This window comes from Dendronephthya gigantea, unplaced genomic scaffold, assembly GCF_004324835.1.
Source record: "Dendronephthya gigantea isolate DGI-Jeju-01 unplaced genomic scaffold, DenGig_1.0 000597F, whole genome shotgun sequence".
Lineage (NCBI taxonomy): Eukaryota > Metazoa > Cnidaria > Anthozoa > Malacalcyonacea > Nephtheidae > Dendronephthya > Dendronephthya gigantea.
In genome coordinates, this window is record NW_021163607.1 from 21412 (window position 1) to 33028 (window position 11617).

An 11617-nucleotide genomic window follows, 5' to 3' on the forward strand; every position below is an offset into this window, starting at 1 on the left:
CGTAGCGTATTTCATTGTTTTAAAGTCATTAGTTTTGCTCGAATACTTCGGAAACAAAAAAATACGCTACGTTACGTTACGATTGAAGTTAAAAACAGGCCTTAAAGGTCGACACAGACCAGACGCGATGCGGCAAAGCGACGCGGATTTCCAGTTTTCAGAAGCATATAAATTGAATTCTGGAAGCAAACTTTAGGATCCATGGACGCCAAAGCAGTAAAATGTATTATTGTTGAGTAATCTACAAGAATATTATGATAGGGTAAAATGTATTTGCTTTCAGAAAATAACAAACGTTAAAAATCGCGCCGCTTCAAAGTTTTTTATTTTCTAAAAGCAAATAAATTTTAACCTATCATAATATTTGCCTCCAGAATATAACTTTTAGCTATGCTTCTGAAAAATGAAAATTCGCGTAACCGCATCGCTTCCGGTCTCCATGTGCGCCTTTACATATATAGCGAATCATGGCGGAAATGAAATAACGAGTTGAATAAAAGCTATACGATCCTCAAAAGACCCTGAGAACGAGGTTGTACGATCCTCTCCAAATATAAAAAGTATTACATACTAAATATTATTTTCTGACGTAGGATGATTCTCCTGAGTACAGAATCACAAGGGACTGTTGAGGAGTCAGATTAAATTTAAAGTCAAATGCATGGAGAATGCAACTCTAATATAACTCAACTAGTTTTTTGTTATAAATCTATATCTAACCATCAGTATTTTCCAACATTGCAAAGATGCATGTACCACGTAGAAATGCGTGGATTACCTATAAGACATACAAATACATAATCAAAGTGCGTAATATTCTGCGTCCAGGCCCATAGCGAATATAGGGATTGTAACATAGGGATTAATTGTAACATAGGGATTGTAACATAAAGATTCTAAGTGAATTTAACATAGGGATTAATTGTAACATAGGGATTGTAACATAGGGATTTTTTGTAATTTTGACAGATTTTTCGGCAAATTTGAACTAATTAATTTTAAGTGAAAGCTTGTAAAGGTAATTCGTAGAACGATCGATGAACTTATATCTTCAGCCATGCAGCTAAAATTGTCTCTGGAAAACCAAGTAAAAAAATAATAATTTATGTATTAGATTTCCACTTTACAAACTTGAAGGATGTAATATGGTTGATCGAACGTCACCAACTTATTGTATATATAACCACTCAGTTAAATGTAATTTAATTAAGCACAACAGACAACTACAAACTCGAACATAACACTAAAACATGCATTGACATTAAAGCCTTAACCTAAAAGTCAAAACCTTGAGCGAAAAAATTCTGAAAAAGTACTTTTTTCTCGCAGTATGTTTGCCGGTATATACATATATTGTATGCTAAGGTTGAATACTCTCCTTGCCTTAGTCTCAGCTCAAAAACTCAAACCTTAGTCGCCTTGGATACGGCTTTAATGGATATTAAACCAAATAAGTGATTTTGCGCTTACACCCTCCTGCTTTAACCACTTCGCAGTTTAATGGGCCTGGACACGCCGTACCTCGTCTATACAACCCAACTGCATGATCACTAGCAGCAACCGCATGACCACAGTCGATCAGATCTATGATTCATGCAGTTGATCTGATAGATCAAGTCAAGCATGTACCAACCCAGAGCTGTTGTATCAGTGTATCTTGGATTATGTAGTTGGGATGTGCTTCTCCTACCTCAACTACCACCTACCAGTATAGTGGATAAATAGAACAACAGTGAAGAAAACAACAGAAAAAATGAGACATGATAACAGCAAAACTAACCACCAACCAATACCATGCGAGAACCCTATAAATAATGAAGCGAAAATTAACCTTTGAGATGCATCCAGTTCAGATATGGTCGACGTGGTCGTTTAAGGCCGTTTTCCACTTCAACCGTATCGTAGCGAAACGTAGCTTATTATATGTGTATAGAGATTTATGCACAGCAGAATGATGAAATAAAAATCGTATTTCACTGTGTAAATAAATTTCATGCAATTTGATTGGACGTACGATGTTTTTCACGTGTGAAAAAATGCCATACACGGCTTTTGATTGGACGTACGATATTCTTCACACGTGAAAAATTGTCGCATGTCATTTTGGCGGCAATTTGTTTACATTTTCTTTCAAGATGGCGTCGAAATATAGGAGTGAGATTCAAAACATAATGCTCATATTCAAGATATTTTTACATTCAGCACATCTCAAATCTTTCGGAAAGAATGTCTAACTTCTATTGAACAAAATTACAAAGAAACTGAACGGTAATAAATATGTTTTCATGCATAAAGTTTCGATTTTGTTGTTCGCTGTGTTTTTGTATATTAAAAGCGTGTCGTTGTCAAATTGATCTCTATACACATTTAATAAACAAATTACTTCATGGTTGGCTCGTTTGTACGATTTTTATTATGCACTCGTTGCGAAGGATCGCAAACTCACTCGTTCGCTGCGCTCACTCGTTCGTATTGCGATCCTTCACAACTCGTGCATAAAAATCGTACGCACTCGCCAACCATGAAGTAATCTCTATGTATCTCATTGTTTTAAAGTCATTAGTTCCGGTCGAATACTTCGGAAAAAAAGAAATACGCTACGTTACGTTACGATTGGAATGGAAAACAGGCCTTATTATCGGCAACGTCATCTCACACCTGGTAGCACTCAGTTTCACTACTATTTTCAAACATTACGTAATTACCTAAAAAATGGTTCAGAGTTTATCAGCAACATAATCATTTGACAAGCAAGTTACTGCAAGTAATTAAGTTATACCTATGACTATTGTTGTTGATTCATTCGTTTTTGCTTGTTTTGCTTCTGTTGTACGTCGATGTACTTTCGTTGTAGGTTGATTTACTTTCGTTGTAGGTCGATTTACTTTCGTTGTGGGTTGATTTACTTTCGTTGTAGCTCGATTTACTTTCGTTGTAGGTTGATTTACTTTCGTTGTAGGTTGATTTACTTTCGTTGGAGTTTGATGTACTTTCGTTGTAGGTTGATTTACTTTCGTTGTAGGTTGATGTACTTTTGTTGTAGGTTGATTTACTTTCGTTGCAGGTTGATGTACTTTCGTTGTAGGTTGATTTACTTTCGTTGTAGATTGATTCATTTTCATGGTTTCTATAGTAGGTTCAGTGCGTGAAGAAATTGACGTTATAATACCTGCGAGATAAAACCAAGTTCTTTTAGGTTGGGAAAAATACCATTTAGCCGGGTTAAGACACTCGTATCAACACTAGGTTAAAGTTTAACCGTTATTGCCATATCCTGCTAACGTATATCCTTTAGCTGGATGCAACGTCGAAAAATTTTTTTTTAGTAAAATCTGTATTTTAAACCGTATATTTTCACCCCATTCAGAAAGAAATAAAGAAAACAAGGGTTCGTTAAATGTCTGAATGTTGATTAGGCGGTTTTATTATAAGGCAAGCGTCAAATGGAGCTCAGTGATTGGCTGAGAAGAAGTTTTAGCGGTCCATTACGGGAAAGCAATGGACTGGCACTTTCCCGTAATAGACCGGCGTTACCGATCCAATTCAACATGAAAAACAGAGAAATTCTGAGTTAAAAATAAACAAATAAATGCTCAAGAAAAAATTTAATTGCTTTTGTAGAGATTAGGTAAACTAAATAATTCAATATTTTGTTTTTGTTTTCATCAAATGTAAAGTAAATGAAAGCGATGCGAAATTGCTTAGAAAATATTGAAACGAGAACTGCATGTTGACTACCGCTATCAATGCAACGACGACGATTTAAATTTTTCACCCTTTGTATATGAATAACACCAGGTGCATGATAACTCAGTTTTGTTTGAAAATTTTGAATCTCTAGGAATCTCGCCAGTAATCAAGGTCGTCGTTAGAAGCTTAATTGGGGATAAGAGATAATACACATATATTCATGTTCCAATTAGCCATTTCCCAATCGAGCAGCGTACTGGGTCTATTCGCGAACCGCAAAGCATCTATGGACTGTTTGGAGGGACAAATGTAATCATTTGTAATTATTTATCCCTCAAAACAGGCCATAGATGCTTTGCGGTTCGCGACTATACCCAGTACCCTGCTCGATTAGGAAATGGCTAATAAGCGTAGAAAGTTGCTATCAATTAAAAGAAGTCAGTTTGCAGAGTCGGGTATATAGGACAAATATATGAACAGTCCCCAATTAAGTAGGCTGTGTCTACCAATTAAGCTTCTAGCAGTAATTCCAGATTTCCAGCAAATTGGAATTTATTTACTGAAGAGCTCCTAATTCCTAATTTTGATTACCTTTGATAACGACAACCACTTTTAGAATTTGTATAGGATATCCATAGTGTGGTTGAAGTCTCTCTTTTTTGTACAATAGAGCAAAAAATGTGCCATTGGAAGTTAGTGTAGCGTTATATACCGTAAATGTCAACCTGCCACTATTTCCGAATGAGCCAGTAACATGGATATCCATGGTACGATCATATATTTCGTAGAACCATTCATAAAACTCAACAAGTTCAACTTTATCTTTATATGCATTAGGATAAATTGAAAAATACCAATACACACTTTCGATTTCGTCAAGTGGTGTGCATGTATATGAAATGTTGATCGTAAAGTTTGATCCGACTTGAACACTTATATCATAGTCGTCTTTTGGGCTTGTAATGTTGCAAGCCTGACCTAGAAATGAACAGTTGATTGATATCAAGTTGAAAAAAGATGCACCTGCAGGGGTGCATGTATAGCCAGAATGTCAATGGGGCTCTCTGATATACTTCAACAGCAGGGTGAATTAGAAGGAAATTCAAACTTTGCTCTGAACAGTTTTAAAAATTTAACATAACTTTTTGAATTATAACAAGGGGCAAAGCCCCTGCACTTTTAGGCCCCTTCAATCTTAACAGGGGCTCTGTGAGCTTCTATTCAACACAGTGGCGGATTCAGGGGAAGTCAGAATAAGTCACAGGGCCTAATAATGAGTCACAGGGCCTAATTTCCAATAAAAAAAACTAGCGTAATAACAGCGCTATTGGTTCTTTCTATAGAATATTTTTACATAAAAATCTACCAATATGATTTCGAGTTGAAGCTGTGGTCATTTATTCTGATTTACCCTGATTTGACAACTGATTCAACATGCCTCTAACTATAATAGACGTCTAATGTTTTCCACTCTCGTAAAGTCTGTTTGCCATTAAATTAGCGAGTTTAAGATGCACCAAATCTCCGACGCGGAGGTGACATGAAAACTGCTACTATAGTGTTAGGAAACCAGTATTAATTTGTTTCACAGTACGGCTCTGACTTTGTTTATCAAAAAGAGTCTATAATTTTCATCGCTGATGGGAAACTGTGGAAATTCATTGGAGCAGAAGCAGTATTACTTCACGTCCGCGTCATAGATTTGGTGCATCTTAAACTCACTATTGTAGTATTAGTTTTATTACCCCGCGCGGCCTTTGAAATTCTGCTTATGCGACCGTGATTAATTAGGGTTGTTTCAGTATGTCACAAGTACAAATGTCTTTTAACTTACTTATAATCAACTCTTACAATAAAGAAAGGGCTGTTTAGCCTCTACGACTACGTCCCCCGGCTCATTTCCACACTCGTACTTGCTGAAGCATCGCTGAATTTTTTGACAGCCGTGATCGAACCACACTAAATCGAATTTAAGATATTTACATGCAGGAAAGGAAATATGCACGTTACCGTATACTTCACTGATAGCCGAAAGAAAGATTACCAATTGTCTGACATGTCTTGATAGGAAAATCGACGTCATGTCTGAATTCGCAAAAACGGAATAGAAACATGGAATGAATAAATCGTAAAAATATATAACACTTTCAGTTTTTTTTAGCTTTTCAGTGTGGGGAACAATTAACGCACGCAAGTACAGTATCTTGCTAAATCTCACCTTAAGATGAAGTTCCTGTCAGTCCTTCGATTAAGCTGCTAAATCTAAGAATTTTAAATCTTGATTGAAATACAAGCGCTCCTTCAATATTCAACCCTTCGTAACAGGCGTGACTAGCTGCAAAGATTGAAAACCATATAGTAATTCATGTTCGTCGACAACATCTGTTAATTACACTGTTACAAATTCGACTCCAGTTTTCACTTAACAAAACGTTACACTTTCCAAACCCCTTCGACAATAATGCAATCACCCCAACGCGATAAGATATTCATTCATCAGACATTGATCGAAGGATTTGTCACTTTTATAAACAGTTCTGTCCAGGATTAACCGACTGCCTCAAATGCATCTGGTTGATTCAGCCTGTTAAACCATATATATGTTTGTTTATATTATTTCCAAAATTCAAACTGCCCAATCAAAAAAAATCATTTGTACCATGTGACGAGGATATTTTTCGCGGTATCATATCCCAGTTCCCTATTTACTGTATGTTTGGCTATTCTTGTGTACTGTATTTACTGTATGTTTGGCTATTGTACAGGACTACAAGCTCACAATACTTTTTCGGTATAATATATCATTTATAGACCTGGAGTGAGGGGCCGGGGATTCGGCGAAATATATCCCTAAGTGTTGATATTTTCTGAGGCCTGAGGGCTTTGCCCATAGCAGACCTGTCAACCTAAAAAAAGTAATACAGGGAGAATATGCTGCTGACCACTTTAAAAACCTGGAGATCTCCTAAAAATCAGGGAGATTTTCTCAACACTGGAAAAGCAAAATTTCTAGATATATCTGTTGCTGCAGCCAAGAAAGTTTTGCTCAAACTCATAATAATATCTCAATACATATATTGTTAACTTTCGACACTATGTACAATAAAAAGGTAAAAAGATAAAAAGGCGATTAAAAGTACTAGTTTCGTCCTCCGGACCTTTTCAACAAATCGCCATATACCGCGTGAAAACGCTCAGGTTGATGCAAGTTGATATAAACAGGATGGAGCAATGTTGTGCTGCCCACATTGTTCAGAGTTGTTATTAATATTGAACAATATTGTTACACCCGATTCAGTTTCAACAATATTGTTCATTATCATTCACTTTATAGTATTCTCAATTTTGATTGGTTAATTTACCTGCAGTTAACTGCGTGCAAATAATACTCAGCTGCAAATAATACTCTGAGCATGCGCATTAATGTCAATTTTATAAACAATGGCGACTCGCTTTGGCGAACTGTTCGATAAAACGAACTCAAAATTGAAAATTGTGTGGTGAATGAATTGAAAATTAAGTGGTGAATGATAAAACAATTATTGAACTCGGTTCTCGCAAAATATCGTGATTTGTCGGTGGCTCGCAGATCAATTATTTGCCTCTGCCTTCGGCATCGGCAAATAATTGATCTGCTCGCCACCGACAAATCACGATATTTTGCTCGACCTCGTCCAATAATTGATAAATGTTGATAACAACTCTGAACAATGTGGGCAGCACAACGTTGCTCCATCCTGTTTATTATCAACTTGCATCAACCTGAGCGTTTTTAGGCGTGTCAGGGCGCATATAAGATATATATCTTATATGCGCCCTGGGCGTGTAAACAAATGTTAAAAACTTAAAAAACTTCATGTAATACAAATATATTATCCATCTACTGTTGAAACTTCATGTAATAACATGATCAATCTACTGTCACGATAGCACGGGGAATTTTCACATAATTCCATTCATTCTTTGTGTTCATTAGTTCACTTTGCTTTACTCTGTTGATGTTTACTGCTTCTGTAACCTGTCTTAACATTGCATCGTCACGGAAAATGCCAGTAACATTCATTATAAAGAGTGGTATATCGCCTCCATGCTTCTCATTTGCATGTCTCCCGGCACATGACAGACTGTTCTTCACGACGATTCAAGGAGTGTAAATGCTCTTTGCCACGACTATATGCACTTCTTGACGTTTCTCTCACATATATGTGTTTGCATTCCTGGCAAACAAGTTCGTACGTGACTCCAGTGGCACCACATTCTCCTTTCCTATTACTTTGGCAAGCCAAACACTCTCTTCTTTGACATCGTTTCTCCCGGAAAGGGTTAGATCGTTGTAGTCGTTGTTTAAGTGTTACTCCAGATTGTTCTACTATCTTGATGTTAAGTCCCACACATTTAACTTCTTCTTCATATCGTTGTTTAAGGGCAGATCTTGGTGTTGCTGGTATAAAAATAACACTGTCATATCCTCCCTTCTTATACCAGGTGTCTCGTTTCTTACGTTTTTCTTCGGCTCGATCAACCTGTCGCCACTCTCTAGTCCTATACATGGGCCTCTTTTCACAGCTGTCTAACTTCTTGATGTTATCATATGCCTTTAAAGCTGACTTTACTACCTCCATTCTAGATTTCGCATCATAACCAGAAAACTGTAGACGTATCATCATATTGTTCACATGATCAACAACCACTTCCTATGGTAACCGCGTACTACAGTTCAGTAGAATTCTCAATACTTCTTGTGTAAGTATTGTTCTCTTACTACTCCATGGTAGGGCTGATTTCGCATTAACAACGGACTTGGACGCTACATCTTTGGCGTAAAATTCATGTAATATAACTTTTTCAGTCTGTTGTCCTTCATTCCCTTCTCTCTCCTCAATCCAAACTTTTAAGTCAAGTATGGGAAGTTTGTGGTCATTATGGCGTGATGGGCAATCAATTTCCATCTCAATAGATGGGTGAATGCTGTTGGCAATAGATTTGAATAAACGCATCGCTCTTTCATCCGCCTCTATGGACCGATCTGCTTCGGCAGCAACTTGATCTTTAACCAGTTTATCACCATTAAACCTCAATCCCAACTGGGGCACACCCATTATAGAGTTTACATCTGCCCTTAAACAACGATATGAAGAAGAAGTTAAACGTGTTGGACTAAACATCAAGATAGTAGAACAATCTGGAGTAACACTTAAACAACGACTACTACGATCTAACCCTTTCCGGGAGAAGCGATGTCGAAGACGAGAGTCTTCTGCGATTTATTAACAGCCGATAGGAAAATGAGACGTATTTTGTTTACAGATTTCAGTTTAAACAAACGACTACGAAACTTTTATATAGCTTGTATGACTGGTATGCAAATACCCTCTGGGCTGGGGATTTAGACTAAGGTCAGGTAAAGAAAACTTTCGTGGTGGAACCCTTAGCTCAATTCATTCTTTGACAACGTGTCGCGATTTTTGCGAATCTGCAAATCGAATATCATCCCTACGAGGGTGTCTCTTTTAGCCATGCATGCGGACCAAATAAATCAGGATGCACCCCGTCAAACGTCAAGTATTTCGATTACTTTTATCATCAAGCTCTCAAACTCTGAGAAATCTAATTAAAGGATAAAATCCTATTTGCAAGAGCTATACTTTACATACTATCCTTAATACTGAACATTCGTTTGAAAACTTGTCTGAACGACCGTTGTTGGTATGCATACAAATATGGATTGACTGCACAACTTAAATAACCGATCGTAAGGAGGAAATACTGTGCTGACGAGCTTAAATGACCAGACAAATCGGGATGCAACTCGTCAAGTATTTTTTTATTTACCACATGAGGCCATTTTTATCATCCAGCTTCTAAAAACTGCTAAATCTACTTGAGGATAAAATTATTTAGTCTGTACTATAGTATTAAAATCACAGTTACAAGTCTGTACCTTATATAGAGCCTACTTTCCTTTAATACCGAACATTCGTTTGAAAACTTGTCTGAACGACCGTTGTTGGTATGCATACAAATACGGATTGACTGCACAACTTAAATAACCGATCGCAAGGAGGAAGTACTGTGCTGACGAGCTTAATAACTTGTGCTCGCAGCCATCACACAGATTATACACCAGGCCAACCGCGCTGAAGGGATACCAACATAAGAGTTGAACCAACACGATCACTGAAAAATGTCTGGCGACTTTAGTTTGGTACTTTTGCTTCATTCTGAAATCATCTTGCCCCATTCTCTTCACTCTTTCATTCCTTCTGTCATCTTCATCATTTTTTCTCTTTTTATCACATTTCGCTCCATTTCTATTTGTAGTCCATACTTTTAAATAATTTTCTTCATCATTTTTTCCAATTTTACGTTTCATCTTTTCATGCCATTTTCTTTCTTTCTCTTTTCCTCTGTTGTTCTCGTTTAGCAAATTTTCTTCTTCGTTATTCTGGTTAGATCTGTCCTTGTCACATCCCTTTATAATTTTTTCATCTGCATTTCCAAATTGACCAACTTTGGCTCCGTTGTTTTCCTTCTTGTATTTGTGGCTAATTCGGTTTCGTTCTGTTGCTTTTCCTGTCCGATTTCTCTCGTGAGCGTTTTTATAGAAATCTCGTTGGTTTTGTGCAGTTTTGCTGTCGCCGTATCTTTTGTTTTCTTCTATTCCCGTATTGATTACATCTTTTGTTTCTCCATTGTTCGTTTCCGGTAATCTTCTTCATTTATTCCAGTTTCAGTCATATCATTCTTACAATTTCTGTCCTTATAAAATTCCACTTTAATTTCCGGTATTTCTTTAGCCTTTGAGACCCGGACATTTTGGATAATATTTTTTTCACTTTTATTTATTTCACTTCTATTTTGTCCAATCCATTTCATTTTAAAGTCATCAAAAACATGTCTCCTGTTGGTATAATAATATACATTCTCACGTGTAGCGTTGCCATGACGACCGACGAAGAATGAACGCAATAATGGTGACAGCTGCTGAATAGCTTGGCGACATGTCAAAGTAGCAGAAGTACACATCCGGGCAATTGGGGGAAGATCACGTGACAATGTCTCATTTAGAGGAGGTCCAGTTATAACTGGTAGCAAAGCCATGAAGACACTCAATCCCCATACACCAGTGATTAAGCACACTGCTTTGGTGCGGGTTAAAGTCATTCCAGCGCGATACTTTAAAGGATTTGATATGGCTTGATAACGGTCAATACTTACGACACACAAAGTTAATATGGATGTTGGTACTGATACAGTATAAGCATTGGTCCAAATTTTGCACATCGCTATTCCATGTGTCCAACTACTAATTCCATTAATCTTTATGTCCACGTCAAATGGTATCACTAAGCTGGCTGTGATAATATCCGACAGCGTTAAATTCATCAGGAAATAGTTGTTCACCATTCTTAGTTTCGGTGTGGTGAGAAACGCGTACAATATCATGATATTACCCGTTAAGGAGATGACTATTATCAGGATCATAACGACCCCGGTGAATATGTCGAAAGATGACGGGGTTGAAATTGAAAGTGAAAGGAATCGTTACAGCTGATTTCGAACCGTTGTATTGTTTGAAGACGTCGTGGATATTCATACATCTAAAAGAAAGAGAGAAATTATCTGTGATTGAAAGTCCTTACACCTAATTCAATGGATAAATGCTTTCAATGTTTTCAATGTTTTCAAAGTTATGTATATATATCACGAGGTGTGAATGTACCTATGATATACCAAATATTATACTAAAAAACAAATGTATTCCGATATGCATATTTATATATTCATTGTAGAAATATAAGAGTTAAATCTGCCTAAATAAACCTTCAGCACCTTGTGAATACCATCATTCAGCAATAGCTTTGTCCAAACAAAGTCCGGGTTATTGTGTGTTTTTGGCGCTGGATATAAATCCAGGGGCGTGGAT

At 36.9% G+C, this 11617-nt stretch overlaps 2 protein-coding genes across 2 annotated transcripts; both read right to left on the reverse strand.

Annotated features, from left to right (window-relative positions):
* Positions 1-423: 423 nt before the first annotated feature.
* On the reverse strand, positions 424-6255 carry LOC114543941. Its single transcript, XM_028562728.1, has 6 exons — positions 5909-6255; positions 5701-5775; positions 4282-4668; positions 2780-3169; positions 1707-1805; positions 424-778 (listed from the first exon to the last, which is right to left on the reverse strand). Exons 2-6 carry the CDS (start codon positions 5771-5773, stop codon positions 723-725), a joined length of 1005 nt encoding a protein of 334 aa, XP_028418529.1. The 5' UTR covers positions 5774-5775; positions 5909-6255; the 3' UTR covers positions 424-722.
* Positions 6256-7644: 1389 nt separating this feature from the next.
* Positions 7645-11205, reverse strand: LOC114543940 (tyramine/octopamine receptor-like; the record flags this gene model as incomplete). The annotated part of the gene is made up of 3 exons (XM_028562727.1): positions 7645-8808; positions 9632-10403; positions 10715-11205. Coding segments are annotated over 2 exons (1251 nt in total), but the record flags the coding sequence as incomplete, so codon positions are not given.
* Between the last annotated feature and the right edge of the window lie 412 nt (positions 11206-11617).

What these genes read in the sequence shown, in the direction of transcription:
- LOC114543941 (XM_028562728.1), bottom strand. Translation starts at nt 5,773, where the DNA reads ATGACGTCGATTTTCCTATCAAGACATGTCAGACAATTGGTAATCTTT. An exon ending in ATCAACAACAATAGTCATAG is followed by an intron (nt 1,806 to 2,779) that starts GTATAACTTAAT and finishes CATTATTTATAG; the next exon opens with GGTTCTCGCATGGTATTGGT. An exon ending in TCTATTTATCCACTATACTG is followed by an intron (nt 779 to 1,706) that starts GTAGGTGGTAGT and finishes TATGTCTTATAG; the next exon opens with GTAATCCACGCATTTCTACG.